At 40.1% G+C, this 24553-nt stretch overlaps 1 protein-coding gene across 3 annotated transcripts; it reads right to left on the reverse strand.

Annotated features, from left to right (window-relative positions):
- Positions 1 to 3490: 3490 nt before the first annotated feature.
- HCFC2 (host cell factor C2) lies at positions 3491 to 23898 on the reverse strand. Of its 3 annotated transcripts, none has more exons than XM_064155433.1 (16): positions 23719 to 23898; positions 21630 to 21778; positions 21094 to 21254; positions 19765 to 19973; positions 19228 to 19312; positions 18056 to 18159; positions 17288 to 17476; positions 15559 to 15744; positions 15050 to 15153; positions 14045 to 14198; positions 12934 to 13134; positions 11728 to 11798; positions 10353 to 10490; positions 8858 to 9043; positions 7502 to 7787; positions 3491 to 6477 (listed from the first exon to the last, which is right to left on the reverse strand). In XM_064155433.1, the coding sequence occupies exons 1-16, from the start codon at positions 23882 to 23884 to the stop codon at positions 6452 to 6454; spliced, it is 2415 nt and encodes an 804-aa protein (XP_064011503.1). In that variant the 5' UTR covers positions 23885 to 23898; the 3' UTR covers positions 3491 to 6451. The 3 variants fall into 3 exon arrangements, with proteins under 3 accessions (XP_064011503.1, XP_064011501.1, XP_064011502.1); XM_064155431.1 differs by having other exon boundaries at positions 19747 to 19973; XM_064155432.1 differs by lacking the exon at positions 3491 to 6477 and having other exon boundaries at positions 6495 to 7787.
- Between the last annotated feature and the right edge of the window lie 655 nt (positions 23899 to 24553).

A 24553-nucleotide genomic window follows, 5' to 3' on the forward strand; every position in this document is an offset into this window, starting at 1 on the left:
AGGGAGCTGCCAGGAGGAAAAGCCAAGTACTGAGGGAGAAAGGAAAGGATCTGAAATCTCACCTCTATCCAGATGGAAAGCATTTCTGGTACAGAGAAACAGGCTTTGTCACTTTGGGGTGGGAATGAGGAGACCGCAGCGTGTGTGTAGTGCTGCATCAGAAGATGAGCCAGCTCTTGGTCTACGCTCAACCAGCATCAACAGCCTCCTTTTACAAGCTAGGCAGCTGAAACTTGTCCCAGGAGTCTCGAGTGGATGCAGTCAGCAAATTTTGTACCTACCAGAAAAAGAAATACTGACCAATAACTGGCAGTTTTATGTTGTCCATCTTGCCAGAGCCCATGTTGCTTCAGATGGCTCTGCAGCACTTTTCCACAGCAACTTTATCTTGTCTAATCCCTAACAGCAGCACAAATACAAGAAACTGATCCCACTAATCTTTGAATAATAACTACATAAATAACCTGCACTTACACTAAAGCATTTATGCTGTAACATAAGTAAAATTTCAATCTAACACAGTAAGATATCGGTTAAGTCCTTTTTTTCAAGACAGCAATTTCAGAGAGTTTTTCCCAGGCCTTGAATATTTTCTTTCTGGAGCAGACAGCACATCAACATTAAAAAAAAAGTCAACATTAAAAAAAAAAAGCCGCCTCCCTACTCATACAAAGTACAGTGAAGGACAAAATGACAAAGCTGCTGCTAAAAAATGAGGGTACTTCCTACTGCTGCTTAAAGATATAAGCTACTACTTGTACGTAGTCACTTTTTGTTAAAGGAGAACTGCAGCAGCTCTGCATAGAGGAGAGAGGTGGTTATTCTGAAATGCAGGTAGAGTCCTAGGAAAAGGAAAAAACACCAAAAAGGCAGCAGAAAAAGCAAACAGAAAACCCCCAAAAACATTTAAATGACAGAAACAAAACAAAAATCAATCAACCAAGAAACCAAAACAATTGCCAAACAACAAAACAATCCCCAGACAAAACCAACAAAAAGGATGCTAGAATGTCCAAGAAACTGGTGGCTTTGGACCTCCTAAGACAGCACATAGCCAGGGTGCCTCTTATAAGCATCATGTGGAAGCAATTGTGTGCTTATAACTTCCATGTGTGGATAACAGCGTTTTATAATTTCATCAGGTACAGAAATAACTCTCTGAGCACTACTGAGCATTTGGCACAGAGTGAAATGCTTTGATTCTCTTTCTCTTTGAAGATCCCATATCTGAGTCTTAATTTTAATGAGCTGCTGTACCAACTTAGCAATTATGTAATATATTAAAAGCAGGTGCTGGTGAGAGGCAAGAACCTCCTCAGTAAAACAACTGACAGCAAAGCAAGCCCAGCCCCCATTTGGTATATTTTAGTTTTTGTTTAATATTGGCAGAGCTTTTAGTTGAAGTAGTAATGTGAGGTGCTTCACAGTTTTGAAAGATTTTGGGAACAGACCAAAGAGGCATTTGCCAGATGCCAGATTTTCAAGACCTAACATTAGGCACATATGGATGGAATTAGACAAATGGGCCCAGTAGCTCACAGAGATCCTTCAGGCCTTTGTCGTATCGCAGCCCTCATCTCCTTTCCCCCTTTCCTGCTCATGCAGCTCAGCTCCTCCCTTTGTTTTGCTCTGCTGCTTCTGTCTCTGTGAAGCTGTTAAGCTCAGCAGAGCAAACTCCTACCATTTTCTCCTGTAATCTGAAATTAAACTGGGTGCCTAAACCACACCACCATCCCTCTGCCTCTTGCCTTCCAGGCATGAGCTTCCTTGCCTCTGTGCAGCAGTTGCCCCTGCTCTCAACAAGGGCATGGCCAAACGATGGCTTTTGTGTGCAACTCGGGGTTATGTAGGCAAGAAAGGGAGGAAGGAGGAGGCAGAAGGGGCTGTGGTCTATGGCACCAACTCCTGGGCACCCACTATTTTTTACAGCTGAGACTCCCCCCCAGACCCAGACTGGAGGCTGACACCAGAGACTGTTTCTAAGTTTGGGAAAGCGAGGATTCAGCTTTATGGACCTTGCTAAACTGCTTGTCTTTGAGCCAGACAGCACACCTAGGCTTGGTTTGGGATTTTTACAGCAGGGGTATTTCCCAAGCCAGGTCTCTGTAAGGCCACAGCAGGGCTGTGCAAGACAAATGATTTCTGGCTGAGACCCAGCACCACTCAGTCACACTGAGGTGTGTGCCTATCTTACTGCCACATGCCTCACAGCATGTTGTAGGGATGTCCCCCCCTGAAAGAAGCACTGGCAATGCAGTATCCTGAAGACTAAGCCCTAGAGCAAGTGGATCCATTTTAAGCTCTTCCAGCTACTTTGAACTAACTTCTGGAAATTCTAATTGAAAAGGATCTCCACTTCGCTTCAGATCAATGGTTAATACATGAAATTCTAGATGTCACAACTCTTAAAGAGGAACAACAACACATAACTGCCAACACCCTGCCCTGAGAATCTGGAAATGCTTCAATGTCAGAACTGGAAGCTACAGCACAAAAGCCTTTGCCTTCAGCTAGCTACAAAATGTTACAAAAATACACCAGGAACCACCTAACACTAGAAAGAAAAAATAAAAATTCAGAGCTGTTTTTAAAATAAATTCCCAAATTCAGCTGTCTTAAAAGAGAAAATAACTCCTCCTCTAAGAATGTTACTACCAGGAAAAAAAAAAAGCACGAGAGAATTCTTCCCTTACTTAGTTTCCCCCTTTGTTTTCCAGCAATGCAAGGATCATAAATAACTTAAAATAACCCAACAGTTACTCCATTGTAATAGCTAGGAACACAAGAAAGGAATCAATTTGGAGTGGACAGCTTTTAGCAGCTTATATGAAGTCTCTTAGAGGACTAGAAACAATCCTTTTCATTTACTCTACTCTGCTCCCCTGCTTCTAGAAACGTATCACTTATTTCCCCAGGAGTTCCCCATACTCAAAGGTGCTAAACTCTTATAGCAGTGAAGTCTGCAACACTGAAGAGTTTGACATGCACACAATTCATATCCTTCGTAGAGGCTTTCTGGGCACACTAAATGCTGGGTCAGATCTGGTCTTTTTGGAGAGCTGTAATAATGCAGTACCAAACTCTGTCACTCTGAACAGCAACGACATAACTGCTGTACAGACACGGGAAGTCATTTGGAAAGATTTCATTTCAGAGGCTGCAGCCTGCAAGCTGCTCAGCACAAAGGCATGCAAGGGGGTGGAGTAATGGTGAGAGCACAGCAATTGCAGGAGAAAACAGTACAGGGAAACTGGGGAATTCCTCAACTACAAAAAAAAAAGCCATCAAGTAACGAAAAAAGAAACCCAGGAAATAATTACTATGAAAGGGTATTTACAGTGCTTATCATTGAACACCCTTCCTCATCTCCCCACAAAGACAAATATGCTCAATGTCTTCTCTGTACCATCCCCTTTCCTAAAGCAGGGCAGACCTTTGACATTTGTAAAGGTACACCTCTGAACAGACAGCCACACTCCAGTGTTTGCAATGCATTTGATAGGACAATCACTTTATTACAAAGAACAAACAATGCTTTAAAATAAGACCAATCAACTTGAATGTACAAAATGTCAGTTCCCTTGTAGAGGTCATTAAGTAACAGGCTGTAAGACTAAGTTCACGTCAAATTCGCTATCCTGAAATATCAGATAACAACAGTAATACTTCTATCTTCAGTGTATGGCATGATCATGTGCTCTACTCCAAACTACATTCAAAAAGATATTGCTATCATTACTTGGAAAACACAAAGTGTAGGTTATTGTTCACTTCTCCACTTGCACAAGAACATTCTTCAGGTGAAGCTGTAGCAGTGTCTGCTGCTGTAACCAGCACAACTGTCCTCTCCTTACACAGTCACAACTTCCCCAAGGAGTTTTAGTAAACTCAGACATTTCTACAATATGGATACTGCCACCTGATAGATTTCAGCTTATGTCCTTTAGCGCGACACGTGAAATAAATGGCTAACACAGATTCTCAAAGAGCTGATGGCAACAGTCTTCCAAACAAATGTGAAACAGCAATCAGTATTTGTCTGGTATCTGGTTGATAGGAAAATAGGTGGGATTTAGACATTATAAATACAGTTCTAAAAACAGACTACAAAGTGTATTTTACAGCGTGTACCACAAGCTCATTTTAAAGTAAAACTGTGAGGAACTGAAGATTTGCATATGGATCACTATTCAGCGTCACCCTACTTGGACAAAGAAGAGAAAGTGACATGTCAAGTCAGCCAAAGAAAGCACATGTACAAGGATATTAATACTTTCATTGAAAACGCCACAGTTTTACCCTTTGGTAGTTGTGACATACCCACTGAAAAAGAAATTGTGCAAAGCGTGTGAAAATTTAAGTGCAAAAGAACTCCACCCAGACCTACCCGACAGATTTTTATTCTGAAATAACAACTCTACAATCACACCTATCAACCAACAAAATCAAAGCCACAAGTGTTTTCTCTAAAGGCTTCTTTCACAGTACTAATAAGAAGAAAAACCAAATCCTATTCTTCTAGTTAACAGTTCATGTGTATGGTATTTTAGTTATCAGACAGTATTTGTAGTGAGATCATACCCAATGAAATGGACCATTAAAACACAAATAGTTTAAAGCCAGTTAACTCCAGGATAAAGTCCTATACATTCGTACTATGAACACTGTTTAAAGTGAATCTGGGAATATCTGCACTGTCATGAACACAGGATTTTCCTGCCCACTGGAGTAAAACCATGTGTGTAACTCCAGTGCCACAATAAATACTACCATGGCGATTTATGGTCCCCAGCACTTTTTCCGTGCTATTATAGCATGTGATGGGTTGTGTTAATTAAGGCTGCATCAGCACTTTGATTACAACCCTGATTTTCAGGGTAGTTAAAAACTTGGCTATTAAATCTCCTCTGGGATACTTGAGCTGTTAAATCTCTAATATCTTAGTGATACTTCTCCCACCACACCAGGCACATTATTTATTTCAGTTTATATATTTACAAATGCTCTTAAGACAAATTTTAACCAGCAGAGGCAAGAAACTCTACCTTGACTTACAATCTTTTGGCATTTGGGGCAAAATTAAAGTGCAAAGTATAAACTTCATTGCACAGTAAATAATTTAGATTTTTATGTTAAAATAAATCTTATTTAGGTGCCTCAATCTATCCACCTAGTGACTTTGTCCAACTCAGACATTTTCCTCTACACTTTGGTAAACACAGGTTTGTTTATATAGAGATACATAAATAGCATTTTAAAATGTTTACCTTTATTTCAACTACTGTGAACATTTATTTTTCTTTTAGCATAGGAATGGATCAACCTATTCCTAGAAGTAATGCTTGTTGAATTTATCAGCTAGCTAATAAATGTGAAAAGTGATGCATAGTAAAAAGGGAGATACTGAACTTGATTAGTAGAATATACTGGTAAAGCAAACAAGCACTCTAGAAGATTAACTGGAATAAATATGTTGAAAGTTGCAATATAATATGTGCAAAATTGCTTACCATGTATTCTAGACTTTGGTTAAGGTTTTCAGATTGAAGTTTTACAGATACATTATGGAAGCAACAGAAGTGATTACAAAACACAGGAATGAGGTAAGTTATTATTAGTGCAAAAAGCAAAGCATATGCTAAAAGCAAAGCATATGGATTAAAAAAAAAAAAAAAAGGAAAAAAGAAAAAAAAGATAATGAATCTCATGGAAGTTTATACAAGACCAGAAAAGGTCTCTTGTAAACATTGGTATTTACAAGTTTAAGATTTGTACAACTACAAAAGGAAAATTCTAAACATTAGTAGTGCATTTACAATGAATTTATGTTCGTCCTTTTTTTTGTAGGAAGAGAAATTACTACATTTATCTTTTTCCTTTTAAATCTTCAGGGGATATCTTTCAAGGTTATGGTATTTGTTACAAATAGTAGAAAAATCATTTCTTTACAAAAAAGGTATATATTAAAATATTTATACATTTTTAAGTTACTATGTAATAACTGGAAATTTCTGCCTTGCACTCAGACACCACACTGAACAACGTGTGGTATAAAGAACCGAAACCAAATAGGATTTGCTCATACACCAAATCTGAGAAATTATCTCTGCAAGATCTGCAGCAATCAGGGGGAACTCCACCTCCAATACTACTGCATTTGTCAGTCTGTTATTTATTAATTATAAATCTGAAACTTTGCATTTTAACAGTCCCTACCAAAAAGAGCTACTGGAGAAGAGTATGGTCCTCCACCCCACCACCTTCAATATAGCTTCCATACAGTGCTCATAATCTGAGCAAGGCTGCCTAACGCTGATGTTTCAAACGTAAAAAAAGGTTATATCTTTTTAAGGTAAAAACAATGCAAAAATAAAATATTTGTAGCATTTACAAATAGTACAAGAGTTACATTAAACACTACATTCCAAAGTTGAGATTTATTACGTTGTTCCTACTTTGAGCTTGATGTTTTCAGATCTGCAAAAAGAAGGGGGACATTGTTAAACGTTTTATCATTTCACTTCATGTACACGGTCAAGCACTTTCAAACAATTGCTGTTTTGAGAGTTCTGGGATACAGATCATGGCCAATTAAAGGGTTAAAAATGTACTGAAATGCTAAACATTACAGAAGACAACTTACACAGTGTTACACTCTGAGAAATAATAGTGTCAAAACCCACGCAGTACTGTATTCAACAGTCCACTGTTGACCACACCCTGCAGATTCAGCCCACAAACTGACAGGTCAGCTAAACTGATACAACAGTTCATTGCTCACAGAGGCATCCTTCTCCTGCTCTGCCCATTTCTAACCTCCTTTCATGCACTTAGAACCTCTTGCTGAGCAAAGCCAGCTCCCAAATAGCCGAAAGCTAAGCCAGAAAGGGGAGTAGGATGAGAGGAAATGCCAGGAAAAACTACTTGTGTTCAAGTCCCTAGATTGGCCTACTTCAATGAGCCAGAACTGATCAGGCTGAAAACTCATTTTCATTTTCAGTGGATCCATTCCCATCCCCAGCTCATTGTGAACGTGCAGATATTCAAGCACAGGGGCAAGATGGGAAAACCTTTAAAGTGCAGACTTTAAAACGTGTATGTCACAAAAATGCACCTTCTGTGTTTTTCTAAAAAGGAGGGGGGAAATATTTTAAAAGCCTCTGATTACATCTGTGAAATAACTGGATTACTTTTTATTAGAACAAAAACTTGAGCTGAAATAAAGCCCTGGGAAACTGGAAGCTTCCTAGGCTTTTATAATTTGAGGGACTGTGTTAGACTCAGGAACCAACATTCCACTTATTTGCTCGTGAATAAGTATAATTGAAAAAAACCAAACCAACAAAGTTAGTCTGCATTTGACAGATTTTCTTCTTAAGCTTCCCCTAAGGAACAGAAGAACACTTAGAGAATATCACATGCACTACTGAGGAACGCTGTGGTTCTAGAGACACAATGCAGCTGCAGCCCACTTAAATGCTGTGTGTGACACCGATTTTACCTTGAAGCCATCGAACTTGTGTGGCTGGTCCATATCCTCTCTCATTCTTTGCAGAAATTCTAAACACTATAGCAGGTCGGGAAGTGTAATCAACATGAGCATTGGAAAGCTGGGCAGCAGTCACTACACATGATGTTTTAAGACCACAGTATATCCTCATAAACACAAGCTGACTTGGATTTTCCTGTAATTGTGTGGATCGGATAGCCAAGTAGGCAGAATATTCTAAAATATTTCCAGAGGGTGATGCAGGAGGCTCCCAAGATAGATGAATACAGTCTACACTCTGAAGAGAAAAGGAGAACATGTGATAGTAGGCAGGTAACTGTTACATACTGAAATACACACAGTATTAGAAAAATATAATAAGTAATAATACCACCAACAGCAATAGGTAATAGCATAAAGGAATCTCAAAAGATCATCTGAAAATTCTAACCCAACATCAGCACTGTTTTGGAGGTGGAGATTTGCCTTTTGCCTTTTCTTTTTGTCTTTCTTAAAGCATAGTAACCATCTAGAGATTATGAATGCAGAAAGAATCATTAGATTGACCTGATACATAAGATGTGTACCTGCTAATATGATCATTAAGTCTTAGTAATTCTTTATAGCAAACATCTTAAAGAATTTTACACTGAGCAGAATTAACCAAGTAAGCAGTTAACATTATTTTATGTTAATTTTTTAACTGGGAAAAAAAAAACAAACAACAAAACAATTAAAGCCAAAATGTCTGAGATGAAACTTGTGACTAGAATCAGAATTACCTATCACAGAAACACAGACTATTAGGAGTTGGAAGAGACCTCCAGCAGATCCCTGTCTCTCTTACATTGGGGAGCCCAAAAATGGACACAGTACTATAGCTGTGGTCTCACCAGGGCAGAGCAGAAGGGGAGAAGAACCTCCTGAGAACTGCTGGACACACTCTTCTTGATGCACCTCAGGATGCTGTTGGCCCTCTTGGCCACAAGGGCACATTGCTGTCCCATGGATACCCTGCTGTCCACTAGAACTCCAAGGTGTTTCTCCACAGAACCAGACAACCCCTAGGCAACTGGCACCTGGTGTTATTCCTCCTCACATGCAGGCTTCTGAACTTGTCCTTATTGAACTTCATGAGATTTGCCTTTGTCCAGCTCTCCAGCATGTCCAGATCTCACTGGATGGCAGCAAAGCTTGAAGGGGTGTCAGCCACCACCCCCAGTTTTGTATCATCAGCAAACTTGCTGAGGGGTACAACTCAATCCTCTCATTCGGGTCATTGATGAAGATACCGAACAAAACTGGAACCACTACTGAACCCTGGGGAACATCACTAGCCACAGGCTTCCAACTGGACTCTCTACTCACCTTAGTGATTTTGACTGTTGAAGGTGCTCCAGGAAAACCTGGAATGCATGTTTTGAATTCGCTGATTTTACTGAAAGGCCCAACACCACAGCCATTAATTGCAGCAACTCTGAACCTGTACACTGTGCCTGGAAAAAGATCCTGTTTCTTAAGTAACCTGTAGTCTGGGACATTGGCACTTTCCATCTGAAAATAAAGCAATGTATATGTTAATTTTAAAACTATTTTAAGCACAAATAGTCTAAAAATCCATAAAGTAGTTAGCAACAAAACAATACTAGTAAGTTTAATTGAAAAACACCCACAAATCTGATTTAAGTACAAAAGTATCATACAAAAATCACAAAAAGGTTCTGACTTAAGATGGAAACTCATCTCAAAACAGCTGATTTAAGATGCAGTAAGAGACTACATCTCCAACCAAAACTACATTTTTCAGTTATTTAAATGGAACTGCACCTTTTGGTTATTTTTTCCTGGGGAAAGTAAGTACAAATTGGCATTTCCAACTGTATAATTTATTATTTAATTAGTATATTCTTCTGTCCTAGAAGTGTTTTTCTTTCAAAGCTAGTTACTTCTATAGTTAGGAGCTGCAATTTGATGCATAGGTAGGCAAAATGTTTTTAAAAGAAAAGCATCCTAAGTTAGTTACAAGCAGGCTCTGAAACACTACGTGCCACTGTACTTCCATGTTTAGATATGCATTGATGCATCCTTGAAACTTCCAGTGGAACTATTTTCCTTCTGAATAATGTATAAGAAACCACAATCAATGTAAACACCATAAAATGTACTATGCTTTTTAAAGTTAAGATGTGCAATATTTATAAAGAGGTGCTTTCAAAGAAAGTGTTCTGTTCTTTTATTCCTGTGTCTCAGGAAAACACATACCCATGGGTTTTTATTTCTAGTTTGCTAGAACATCATTAGCTTGCACTTTCACCATCAGAACAGCAACATTTTTGCAAGTTTTCATGTATAAACTTGTAGAGGAAACAACAATAAGTTAGAGAAATCAAATACACAACCCTCTACAGTTCCATGTCTAGTCTTGCTAAACAGCCTAGCCAAATATCTTAGTGATATTTGTAGCAATTTGTAAGCAAAGGTTCTGAAAACAGGAGAAACTCTGAAACATTTCAGTGCTGTACCAAAATAAAACATGAAGCAGTTGTGGGGGTTTTAGTTTTAAGGAATTTTTACTGATTTGAAATTTCACCAAATTTAAAGTCTGCAAGAAAGAAATATGGAAACAGCAATAGCAAAATAAGATGTTCTATGTTATCCTATAACAGCAAGAAAATTAATCTGATTTAGAAAAGAGTAAAAAATAAGGTGAGCAAAACACATGAAGGTCATAAAATCTAAAAATCCTATAAGCAGCAGATGCTGTTGCAGTAGCAGGAAATCCCACGGTTTGCTATCAACCATGCAAGCAACAGATTCCAAAGCAGTTATGTGCAATTTATGTCAGAGAAGAATTAGCAGCTACCTTGTTAGAGACACTCATTGTTTCCTCTGGGAGCAAGTAGAACTGGCTCACCACAGCACTGTTGTTCTTAAAAATTCCAACATCATACCACTGCCGGTCTCTTGTTTTCACTGGAGCCATCTGTCTTTGTGGAGGTTTCTAGTATTTGAAGAACATGTTATGTAGACTACTCATACTTCAATGTCATATTAAGAAAAAAAAAAGGATTAAGGTTCTAGACACAGGTAAAAGACAGCCCCCTTTTATACCAGTACTACTTTCTTATACTTCAAATGAATAGGCATTTATTACTAAAATACTGTTCAAACCAACTAACTCTTACACATTGATTTAGAAAAAGTCCATCACGTAAAAACCAAAACAAACAGTTGTGATGTCACTTCTGACACACTCAACTGGGAGAGGAAAAAGCTTCATGTGTAGAATCAGGTGTCTGTAGTAACACATAGCTGTTGAATTATTTTCACTCAGGGTTCAAGAGGTTCCACAGCATGGTAGCTCAACATCAGTAGCTCTACCTGGGATTCAGCTACACCTTGGCCCCAAGCATAATCTCTTTCTAATTACTGCTGAACTCACTTGCAGCTAAGAACAGGGCTGTGGCATGGGAGGACGGTGGTGGAGAGCATGAAAACTATCTTTCTGGGTCAGTCAGGAACAAACCCATCTTCCCTGCTTCACTTCAAGCACCAGGGAGAGTGTTTGCCTGGTCAGTGTGCCCTGCACAGACAAGCTATAACCCTGCTAGCATGGAAAAGGGGCAGAAGTGACAGCAGCTCTTTGCAGAAGCACCCCAACCCTTTAGCAGCAGCTACTTCTTCCCATCTTTATCTCCTCTCTTTTAGTGGCAACAGTGGCACCTTATTTTTGTGCATTAAGTTGTAAACAGGTGAAATAGGAGGCATTTACTTTTTCAGGATGTATTTACAGCTTGCATAGCCAGTCCCCATCTCCTCTAGGGAAAAACATCAAGATGTCAGTTTAGTTATGTTTCAGACCCATAGATCAGCAGCTAACACTAGTTTGATCTAACAAATCATTTAAAATTCAGTTCTGCATACAGAAAAAAACATTTCACAGTTGCATATCATGCAGCAGAGAGGCCACTCCACTGTGCCAGTTGATAAAAAAGATTCAACAGCTGAAACACATACTTGGATCTCCTCCCAACTACACAACTGCTACTTAGACTCAAATTGAGCCCACACAATGCTATTCATTTTACAACAGCAATGTTTACCCCTGTGTTATTCACTTCAAGCCCTAAATATAGGCTGCTTTTCTTTCAGAGACATAATTAGAGGAAAACAGGAGATCCCTTACTAATCAAAAGAACAATAAATACAACAATTTGAGTACACTCTTTCAGACTTACAGAGGAGTGTGAATCATTTGTCTGTCCAGTATTAACCCTTGTTGAAGGCATGGTACAAGCAGTTTCAGCAACTAGAAACAAAAAGTTATGTTTAGAAAGCTTAAGTGACATAAAAAACTAAAAGTCCACAGAGCACAAAGGTTCACCTCAACATCCATTTACCAAAATATGCCTCAGACTTCTTCTGCATGCAGTTCTATTTACAACACAAACAACTAATTTTGGCTTGCATCACATTCACAGAACAATTATAAGAGCCTGGCATTGCAGGCTGCTAAAGATAACACAAACAGAAGGCAGGACTCAAAAATCCTTCCAAAATGGTGGAATTATGAAATCCATATGAAATAGCTGTGAACAAATAATCTAAATACCAGATTGAGGCACATATTGATGACACAGTATGAATAGTCTAAGTATAAAATCTTAATGCACTTCTGACATTAACACAGTCAGAATTCTGAACATGAGCAGTTAATCTTTAAACAACCTTAATAAATGGGAAAAGAACATTAAATTTAAAATGGAATCTTAAAGGGAAAAAAGCATGCTCAGATCATAAATCAAAGCAAGTAAGCAACACAAGGGAGTATTATTAGTCTATACTTGTGTTTCTGGGCTTTGGTTTTAAGAACAGACTCCTCACACAGCATCAGTAAGAGAATATAGTTCATTACTTAACACTGAAAACAATAGGAAGCATAGCCTGTTGATACTGATGCAAAGCAAAGCTTGAAAAAACTACCACAATGTTTAAATCCTGTGTTATGGCCTATTTTGGATATTTCAAGCAGCCTGTGAAGAGGTCACATTTGACTAGCAGTGAGCTAGCCACGTGAACTGGACATATTTGTTACAGAGGTCAATTGTTCAACATTGTCTAAGGTTGCTTTTTGTATCATGAAAGCCAGTACCAGGACTGACTGCCACTGCTGGTTAGAAAATGGGCTTCTGTGTAAATGAAGATGTAAAGGACTTTTCACTTACAACAAACAATGTGGTTTACAAATACATAAAAGGAATGTCCTGATTTTAAAAGAGGTTTAAATCACAACAGATCATCCAGGCTGCCCAAAGTCCTCAATGCCCAAAGCCCTATCTCAATCCCAGGTACTAGTCAAAATAGAGATCCCACCACACTAGAGGAACTCTGATGGCCTTAAATATATATGTCTCAAAATACAGTATGTGAAACACATTTCAAACCTTCAGATTTTGAATTGAATGTTGTTAGTGAAGTTTCATCTTTAACAACTGCCCCATTTGTACTTGATGATTCAGTTTTAACAGCCTGCTGGGTTACCATAGATTGTGTGCTGGAGACAGTACTGGATACAGAAGCATCAGGATTTACAGTTCGTTTGTCGAAGTCATGTAATTCACCTACATTTGCTGAAGTCTGAGGACCTTAAAAAAAGAAAATATGAACCAAACTTCAATACTGATAACACTTAACAAATATCAACTCGATCTAATGTCTTTAGTTTCACATAAACCCAAAGTTTAGCTCAGATTAAGGATAGAACAGATGTGATAATATATATCTATAAATAAAGCACTTAACTTCAGAGCCTGTTTGCACAGTCATAAACAGACATATGTAAACAGTGATATTAAAATTATTTGTTTGAAACTTGCTTCACTTGGGAAAAAAAATGTCCCAACAAATTAGCCACACAAATCAGTATCAGAGACTAAAGATGAACCACAAGTTGGTTTCTCATTTAGTGAGAAGATTCCAATTTTGCATACAATATTTAAATTGCACTGGGAAAAAAATGAAAATCCAAGAACCTATAAATTACAGAGAAGTCAAAAATACACAAATTAGGTGACTGTGCCTGGCTCCACCACAGTGAACGTAAGCCACTTCAGTGAAATGTCATCTTCTATTTCCTTGTTAATAAGAGAGACACAAGCTCCTTCTCTACATTGCCTAAAATGTTATATCAGCTAATAGCTTTTCCCTGTTAACAGACAGAAATAGTGTCAAAGAGAGCCTGGAGTTGTTATCACCTTAACGTTTTAAAATGAAGGTGGCCCTGTCAGAGTGTTCTTTGATGTAAAAAATGCTATTTATGTTTAAAGAGACACATTTGCCACCATAATAATGAATACATTGAGAAATTCATGTTCCTTGCAATACTTGAAACAACTCTGAATTTCACTTTTCCTTGTATCTTCTTAAAATATTTACTAGCATAAGCTATGGGTTTTTAACACAAAGGCCTCTAAATTAAATTGCAAGACAGAAATAATCTCATTTTATGTTTACAAGATTAATTTTAGCTCTCACTTTTAAATTTCTATATCTTACTTGAAGTACAAACAGGCAAAAGAGATGGGGCATTTGATTCTTTAAATCCTGTAGCATCTGCATGTTTTTTCATCATCTCCTGTGTGATCTTGTTTTCAGGTGCTGCAACCTTTTCTTCTGCTTTTAATGAATTGGATGAAAGGGAAACTTGGACCTAATCAAAGCAACACATCATTAATGTTTAACTGCAAAGGTCAGAAAATGGCATGAAAATACTTGCTTGAAAGCAGTAAACAAAAAACTTCCAACAAATCCCCCCAGCACTATCTAAAACAAGACACCGACCTCACAATCCACCTTATCTCAGCCATTACAAAACAAAGACTCAAACTCTTAAGCTGACCCGGAAGTGCCCCTGACACACACAACATTGTACCTGAGGGCCAGTTCACACTCTTATGCTGTGGAAGTTCACTGACATACAATTTAGTCTGCTGGGGGAATTCAAGGGGATGGGGAATATCACAGTAACAGAGGCTTTTAACCTTTGCTTTCCTGGCACATACTGTTAGTCACATGTATAGTACTTCCACAGGTGTTTTCTACAACAGTATATTATGGTCTCCATGCAAACCTGAGACCTTAGACAATTAGGAAAAGGTCTACATTTCTAAAAACATGGCACTTCATCTAAAGTTTGTCCTCTCTGTTTGCTTTAAATTGGCAAAGCAGTGGAACACATGCAACTGCACAACCAGAATAGGTAACTGGTTTATACTGCAGTAAGAACCTATGACTAAGCAGACTGGCACAAAAACACTAACAAAGAAGGAATATGCCTTATTGTTTTTGCCTCCCACATTTATGTCACCAACATCTCAAGGATGAATAGGATTTCTACTTGCATCAGGCTCCTAGTTACCATTCTGGAAGTCAATAGAGTCCAGTTTCCTTTCTGCATTACCAGGAAGAGAACTTCAAAACTGTCAATCATAAAAGCAGAATGGCAGTTCTCTCATTCCCACACTACTTTGCCACTTTAAGCATTTTTCAGGGTGCACTTACATTATTAGGAATGACATTATTTGTCAGGCTGGGATGATCCACCTTCACTTCTGGATAAAGGACATTAGGCAATGACTGTGGACTTTGATGTAGAGAAGAGCCACCTTTCAGATAAACAAAACCAAATTCCAGTTAGTTATATAAAACTCATGTTGTTGGAATCTATTCCAGTAAGCAAGAGTGAGACCCAACGATCCCTGAAGGAAGACTTCATTGTAAGACTGAAGTAAAACTGCATGGCCAAACAATCATATAAAATCCCTTCTCTGTTGCTTCCTTTCTTGATTTGTGCCCTGCACTGTACAAATAACTTCATATTGAGATAGCTGGCCAACTGACAGAGACATGCCAATACTGAAGGGTCCATAATAACGATGCACCCATTTGGAGAAAACCAAGGAAACAGGGTCTCTCTCCAATTATTTTTTCAAAACCAAACCCTCCTATTGATTACTTATGCAATCCTCTATCTTTGCATAAACATTAGCATAATGTGATCTGCCTGCTACCTTGTGAACTCAGCACTGAGGTCTCAGGAACCCCAGCAGCGTGTATTCCAGCCGCTGATGGTACTGGCGAGTCAGCATGCAACTGAAGAAGATATCCTTCAACTGTAGGTACTTCATCCCATTTCACTTGAAAAGAGTTGGTTGTAGCTCTAATCAGCTGTACCTGCGATGGTGCTGGAGGTTTCTCTACAAGAAACCAACAAAATACAGATGTCATGTTAGAAATTGCCCTCCTTTATATGTTTAAGTAGTATCTATGTAGTGCAAGCAAACCCAACAGATCCTTTTTCACTTATGTACAATATAAACCAGTTTCAAGAAACCATTGATGATGGCACTTCAAGTCAGAGAATTATAAAGTGCTATTCTAGAGGGTTTGAAAACAAAATTCTGATGCTTTGTTTTTTAATGCTTTGCTGTTGCCAGAAAGTCTTTAGGTTTTATATACAACGTTACAGAGATTACAGAAACAAGAGAACCTCATCCTTTCCTAAAAGGCTGCACAGCAGCTCTTTGGCTCCTAAAGGTTTATGTATTCCCAGAAAGGATTTACCAAAGACTGTGTTTTCTTTTTGCATCTCTGTAGCTAAAGTGAGCTCTATCTCAAATTTATTCTGCAGAGGCTGAAGCCTAGGCACAATTCAGTGCCAATGAGCTTCTCTCACTTGCTTTGATGCCTGACTAGGCTGCACTCTTACACACATCCCTCCCCTGCTATTCTTTTTCTTCTGACCTTCCTGAAGAAGAAAAGAAGAAAAAAGCAGCTAAGGAAAGGCAAACACAATCATAAAATGATTTTAGTTGGAAGGTACCTCAAAGATCATCCAGTTTCAATCCCCTGCCCTGGGCAGAGACACGTCCCACTAGAAAAGGTGGCTCAAGGCCTCTTCTCAACCGGGCCTTGAATAACTCCAAGGAGGGAGCATCCACAACCTCCCTGGGCAACCCATTCCAGTGTATCACCACCCTCACTGTAAACAACTTCTTCTTAACAGAGTCTAAATCTCCCCTCTGCCAGTTACCCCATATCCTGTCATTACAAAACCTTATACATAGTCCCTCCCCAGCCTTCATGTAGGCCCTCTGGAAGGCAACTACAAGGTCTCCTGGAAGCCTTAATCTACTTAATGTTTCAGTCTTCAGTAGCCATTCTCATACTTCCACCTCGGCAAGTGATAAATCCCTCCCACAAGTACTAGCCTAGTTATGTCTCTCCCAGTATTACCTCAAGGTCCTGCCATCAAGCCAGCTACTAATGAGTAATTAGTGCTTAAAATCTCAATTCAACACCAAGAATAATTTGGTCCCTTCTCAGATTCAACAGTATCTTTTGCAGTCCAAGAGCTGAGGAAGCAGCAGCAAAGAGTAGGGCACTGGCAAAAGAGTAAGTAGCAGAAAAAAAGATCTCCAAGAACAGAGGGCAGGAAGCTCAAGTTTAAGCAAAACACCCTTTAGCATCTTGTACCTACTGAGTGACACACAATGCAGAATCTAGCCACCAAGTTCTTTCAGAGGCTTTTAAAAAGCCTTCTAAATACTTTCCATTTAAATGATAGCTGTAAGCATCAAACAATCAACACTGAAGCATGCTTTATTTAAATAAGCTTTAAAACATAAATAATATTTGAGTTTGCTATAACTTTTGATGTTCTGATCATGAGTGACTGCCAGCTTCCCATGTTAATAAAATATGGAGCATAGTACAATCTCTTATTTATCTCTAACTCACCAGTATCAAGGTACCAAAGATCTTTGCAGCAAACTTGATTGTTCCAAGCTTTTCTGTAACCATCTCGACCACTCCAGATATATAGACGAGTGCCAACTGCTACAGCACAGTGTCCTGCTCGTGGACCTGGTAATGAGTTACTCTTGTCCTCCTGGCAATCTGAGATCAGCCCTATCCATTCTGTGGTATCTAGTAAATGAAACTCAAAAAACTTAGTTTCAGAGGTTTTGCAAACCAAGCAATTAACAAGATTAACATTTTCATTAGCATGTTAAGAATACACTTAACTGCCCAGAGGATATTAAAACAGATCATCTCTAGGTTTACAGACAGCTACATTTAAACTTGCAATGTTACAAAGAGACAGTTACAATAAGTTCACAAGATAGGCTCAATTAACATAGGATGAATTTTTCTGACGTCTGATTGTGTCTCAGGCAAATACAAGATCAGAAGTTGATGATTCAGGGCTAAGACCCTAACGTTTAGAAAAAAATAATTTCGGGATCTGTCTTTTGTGCTCTTCTATAAATGGAATATTTCTATTACTTAGTATTAACCCTGTATCAACCAAGATTTGCATCAGCAGCAAGCCTACTCAAAGTTCAAGCATTTAATAATTTTTTTTCTTTAAACTAATTATTAAGAAAGAGGTAAAAAAAACAGCATGTCCTTCAGTCAGTTCTCAGCATCTCCAGAATATTTTTCTGCTCTGTTAAGGGAGTATTAATGCAAAATGCCCACTCCCTGGAAGGCAGAAACACTAACCCAAATTAAGGTAACAGAATGAACCAGTGCATTTCCATTCACCATCATGAGCAGAAATTTCACCTCCTGTCGACTGTGGAACCCATCCACCAAAAATATACATTCTGAAACACAGGAAAAGAGGTAAAAGGGGAGAAGAAAAGAAAAGCAAATTAACATCCAGATCTGCTGTATGTGCTCTCTCAAACTAGGACAAAACAGAAAATTCTCAGTGCTTTACAGTTGTGGTTCACAGCAAATTTAATTTGTGTTTTCCCTCTTGAAAAAGTATTGTTGCAGATATCTACCTTCTGAAATTTTTGAGTAAGTAAACTAAATTTAAAAAGCAACCAAATAACAAAATACAAACAACTCCAACAACTTCCCAGAAACAGAAGATGATACTGTATCTTCGTACAAACCACCAACCTGCTAATACTCTCCAAAATTCACACATTTACACAGAATTCTACATTCTTTCCTTGAAAACCTCTCCATAAGCTATTCTAAAATTAGAAGACCACTACCTAAGTCAAAATTCAGAGCATAATACAGGCTATAAACTACTAACACTTTAAGTAAATAATTAAAAGCTAAGCTGCTAGATCATAAGTTACACAGCTTTGATACTTCTTTCCCCTTCACCTCTTCCTCTGCAAACCAGCTTTTAAACTGATATAAAAATGGACTGAACTCACCTTTAAAAGTCGGTTTTATAAATACCACCTGCCAAACCATATTGGCAAGAAACAAAGCAATGAGGCACAGAGTACAGAAAAAGTGGCCCACATAAATGTGGAATGGTTTTGCCTGGGACTAGTTCACTGCGTCACAGAGACACTAAAGTTGGCTCCTGACAGAACCAGCTCATGTCCAGTTGAGACTGCCCCAGAATGCATCAAGGTGCACTAAGAAGCCTGGAGATGCTAGTGGGTTGGACAGATTGTTCTACTGGATGGGATAATCAAAGGTTATCAAACAAACACCCTATAATCAAACAGATGGATGATTAAGTGTATGAAGCTAACAGTCTGATATCCTTAACAATGGCACTTTTTCATTTCCTCCGAGATAATAGAAGCAGAAAAATACTCTACAGGGCTGATGGTTTACACTGAGCAGTAGTGGATAAGCATCATCATTCTCCTACTAGGTGTACCTTTCTAGAGTTGAGCTTTTAACAACAGACATACTTGTTTCCTATTACATTGGCTGTATGGAGACTGCGAGGAAGTGGTATTGTCCCTTTAGTTTCTGGTCTTGACCAGGTCATGGTTTCTGAAAAAGAAAGAATAAAAACCCTCAAAACACTATTTGCTGTATATTTCACTTCCTAGATTTTAGGAGTGAACATGTCTCTAAATAGTCAACAAAATGAAATATCAACTTTTTCAGATGGCTGTTTTAAGAAAGGTGTAGTAAGAAGCACTTAAAACTTCCTTTAAAATCCACAGGTAATAACGACAAACTAACTGTTTATCAGTTTATCAAAAAGATACATTATTGGTCACTAAGGTTATTCAACTTGGTTATCACTGAAAACCAAGTCTTTAAGGCAATCTCACAGCGTAACCACAATCACTGAGGAAAACACATGCAAACAATGCTGTTATCTAATTCAAAAATCTGCACTTTTAACACTATGGTGTAAGTCTCAATAATATCTGTACCACATCCTGTTGTTAATCGTTAAGGTCCCTGCACTGACTTACGCTGGCAAATCAACTCACGTATGTCAAGTTCCCAGAGATCATTAAGCCGACAGCCACACATCCCTCCAAAAATAAACATCTTTGGACTTCCTGTATCTTTTCTGCAGTACACGATGGCTGTGTGAGATTCTCGAGGAGATGGCAAGACTCCTTTGGTCACAGGAATACTCCATCCGACAACACCAGAACCATGTTGCAGCTCCAGTTCATAGAAATCATTTAAATATCTAGGGTATTATTGTCAAAGCATGAAAAATGCATTTAGAAGCAAGATTACAGGAGAGCTTTAAATCCTGACCACTTCTAACCTGGGAGAGTGCAGAATTTTAAAATCTCAAAACAGAGAATCATAGAATCAACCAGATTGGAAGAGACCTCCAAGATCATCCAGTCCAACCTACCACCCAGCCCTATCCAGTCAACTAGACCATGGCACCAAGGGCCTCATCCAGTCTTTTTTTGATTGTGGACAGTACCAAAATTAAATGGATTTAAACCAAAAAGTACTATTATAACTTGTTGCCTCTAAGGAAACATGCTTTCACATCTCACTTGATACAGTATACTACACGAAGCGACCAATGCTGACAAACGACATTAGCAGAAATCACTACATACAGACAAACTTGGAATAAACTGCAAAGGTGTAAGAAATACACAATGACATGGGACACCAGAGATCAATTTCTGCAACTCTTAAGGCAATAAAGGTGAAAAGGAGCTCTTTTGTTCTGATGTCCTCAGGCTGGCCAACAGACAATTAGTCATTTGTTGCTGAATCTATCAGTAAGTTATTTTTAGATAATGGTCTTTGAATGTTGGCATTCACACCAGATACCTTTCATTTGCTGAGCTGAAAATTACCAGTTTGTAGCTCACTGGATATAAGCACTCTGAACTGCTGGTGAGTCTAAAACTTCATCATTACAGCACAGTTTGTTGATAAAGGCTACCACACTGAAAAAATTCCAGATGAATTCCTAACTGTTTTCCACAGCATTACAGAGGAAACTTCCATTGTGAATTCCCTGATGACTCATGAGACTTAAATCGATTTAAGCCATTCTAATAAATAATCCATTCTTAGAAACATCACTCAAAATGCCAGGAAAACATACCACTCTAGTCAGGTTTCCCTTCAGAAGTGTCAGAACTGTCAGTGTTTAGATATTGTAGGATTAGCAGAAACATTTCAGCTTTTTAGTATGTAACCCCTGCACCGCACAAGTAATACAAATGTGAGGACTTGGTATGCAGGACAGACTCCCTAGAATGCTCCTCTTCAAAGTTGTCATATCTAGTAACTTATTTTTTTAAAGACACTGAATTCAAACCAAATCAGCATACCTGGGAACATTATTATTTGAATCCTCGCTTTCATTTGCCAGGCCACCAAATAAATAGCACTTGTTACCATATAAAGAAAAGCTGTGGCCAAGCCGAGGACATGGTGGTGATCCAGTGGAAGGAGCTTGAGGTTTTACTTTTTTCCAGAGCCATCTACTTGCCTTAAAGGAAAATATATTCAGAAATATCTTTGTTTATAGTCATTCATAGTCAACAGGATTCAGATAACATTAACACCTGTATATCTTGTGGATTATTTTTAAGAGAATGATGAGCTTTTATTAGAATATACATCAAAAGGGACACATAAGAGCTAACCTTCATAAAACATTAAATATGTTATACTTTACTCAGGCTAGATAGACATCTCTTTTTCAGAATTATTCAGATTTTCTCCATCTTCAGAATCTATTAAGAGCTTATTCTTCCTGGAGCACAGCAAAGCTCATCTAACTTTCCTCTGCAGTTGGTAATATGTTTGTTCATAAATAGATAAAGTAGTCGTCAAAACTAAAACATGTTCACATATTTCCTACCTGCAATTCATATAGATCATTACTGTATCTTCCATATTCCACCATTCCTCCGAAAACCAGTATTCTGGTACCATCACAAACAAATCCATGTGCTGCACAGCCTGGAGGAATATCTCCCCTTACAGCAGGAAGGAACCATTGATTTGTAACTATAACAGAGAGAAAAGGTAAAAAAACCCAAACCCAGATTTCAAACACCGAGAGGCAAAGTGTATTTTTACCCTAAAGAATTACCTTTTACCTGTAGACAGTTGCAATTGGAATGTTTAATTTTTTAACAAAAAGAAAGCAAAGACCTCTATCAAACCAATGTTTCTCAATATAAAAATGAGCACATGAGGTCACTGCAACCAAGTCAGTTACCAGGAGTCACCCAGCAATTTAATAGACTTCCCCTCCCAAAAAAAAAAAGGCTAATGAGGGACATAAGTGCAGTTCCACACAAAAGAGATAACTACACTAACTCAGAGGGAGCTAGCCCTAGAAACAGAACTATTAGAGCTACGGCAGCATGGCAATGTGCCTGGACTTAACAGCCCTATTGAAAAACTAATTACACTGCTCTGGGAGCAATGTTAATATCTACAGAGCACTGCATTGACACACAGGAGAAGAGAGGCACAGAGGCGAGAGCAACTGAGAACGCCTGACCCAGAAGCGGCATACTGGTGTTTAAATTGCTCTGGAATGAAAGAATTAGAGGAGATACTGTCTCCATCTTCCTAAGCGTTTTTCATGAGCATGAAGAGGAAAGTGTGAAATTAGAAGCTTTCAGTGAATGTTGCTGCGGGGGATTAAGATGCCCTCGCTGTGTGCCAGCTCCTCGAAAGTCATCATATTCATAGCAAGCACAACGGATGACACTCTAAACTCAGCCAGCTCGAGTTACAACCTTGCACCTTGGACTGCAGAATAAAAAAGGTCAGTTTGGGCCAAACACTCATCTGGGAACTGGAACGATAGGGTTGTGTCCCTTTCAGCAACTACCACAAAGAGAAAACACCTTTATCAGAAAACTCTGGGCAGAAAAATAGAGTGATTTTACGACTCACCCAAAAGTCATCTATCAGAATCTCTGTTCTGATAGATAGTAAAAACGTACTACCTAAAAGCTGTCTTTTAGATTACTCATCTAAATAGAAGGATTAAGATGGTTTTTTTTATTCCTCTCCCCAAAAATGTGTTTGAGTGTAGCAGATCTTTAAGCTACAATGGAAAAATCTGCTTGGAAGAGCTTCAACAGTAAGCAAATAAACTACCTCTAAAACATGCTTGTGAAGGGGGGAATAGTCAAAATAATTTTTGCACGGTTTTAAAAGTTGGCAAGTTACAAGGTTAGTTAACATGCTCCCACTCTAATCCTTCTGGTGTATCACACAAGCAGCCAACACCAGCTCACTAAGAAGCACTGAAGTCTCCCCTATCAGCCCAAACTCTGGAATTACTCAGAAGTTTTCCAGCCTCATATAGCATCCTATACTGTGACTCTTTAGGCATCTAATCTTTCCCGAATAAAACCGCGTTTGGGCTGCTTCCTGTTTGGAAAGACTCCCAATGCCAACATATCCACTCTTCTGACCAAGATTTCCATTCCGGCGTGTTTAGCTTTCGTAAACGGCCACCAGAGGGAAGAAGGGGACCGGGACGCTGGAGGGGGCTAATCCAGCCTGCAGCCATTCAGCCGCGACCCAGGCCGAGAACCAGCGACCCAGGCTGATGGGCTGGGCAAGCGGAACAGATGCAAGGTGCATGAAGGGACTTCCTACATTCCGTTTCCCCAGCATTAACGCCGCAACATCGCCAGGATCCCGCCAGGATCCCTCGCCTAAGGCGCATTTCCCAAGCCCTCCCCCTTCATTTCGGCTCTAGGCACCTTTGCAGCCGAGGGACCGCCCGCCTGCCCGACAGCGAGCAGCGCCAGCGGCTCCGCCGAGCGCTCCGCGGCAGTCTCGAAGGAGGGCAGGAGGCTCGGCGAAGGCCGGTGCCACTCGCGTCTGCAGACATGACAGCCCCGCCGCTGCCCACCACCCCCGCCTGCCTCCTGACAGCCCCGGGCGCCCCCGGCCCGCCCCGGCCCCGCCCCGCGCACCGGTGTTGTAGACGTGCAGCTCGTCGGCGATGCCCTCGTTGCCGCCCCCGAAGATAATGACCAGCTCGCGGATGGCGACCGCGCGGTGCCCGTGGCGGGAGCGCGGCACCGGCCCCGTGAAGGAAGACACCCGCCTCCAGTTCAGCCCAGCGGCGGCCGCCGCCATCTTACCGCCGCTCCCACAATGCACGGCGCGGCCGGGGCAGGCTGGCAGGGCAGTGGGGAGAGGCGGCGGCGGCGGCGGCGGCGGGAGGGCGGTGGCGGGAGGGCGGTGTCAGCTACGCCCCGCAGTGAGGGGCCGCTGGAAGCGCTGATCTTTCTACGCGTAGTGCACTAAGGCGGCGGCTGCTTGATGGGTGATGGCTGGCTTCACCTGCCTGAGAGGCGCAGGGAGGGAGCTGCCTCCTGTCCCTGGCTAGGGCGGGGACTTGGGGGCCAGGCTGCCTTCCCGGCGGCCCCGGGCGCTCCTCTTGGGCTGTGCCACGGCGTCTCTCACAGGCTCTCGCTTGTTGCACGTCTCCCTCCACTCCTAAGGAATCCCCGGTCTCGGCCTTGCTTCGCCGAGAGCGAGTGGCAGAGGCGATCCTGCCTGCAGTGTAGCCGCCCCGTGGGGCGGTCAGTCCCTGGCCTGGGCTGCTGAGGCGGCCGGATCGCCGGGCATGTAGAGCCTGAGGTTCTTAGCTATGTGTTCAAACCCTCAGAAATGTGTAGCTGGATTCTGTCGTTTTTGAAGCTTGCTGATGGTACGGGAGGTATGTTGCGAGCGTCTGGGAGAGAAAAAAAATTAGTTCCTCTTTGAAGGTTAAGATTAGAAAGCAAGGTTTCAATTCTACAC

This window comes from Pogoniulus pusillus, chromosome 15 (genome assembly GCF_015220805.1).
Source record: "Pogoniulus pusillus isolate bPogPus1 chromosome 15, bPogPus1.pri, whole genome shotgun sequence".
Taxonomy (NCBI): domain Eukaryota; kingdom Metazoa; phylum Chordata; class Aves; order Piciformes; family Lybiidae; genus Pogoniulus; species Pogoniulus pusillus.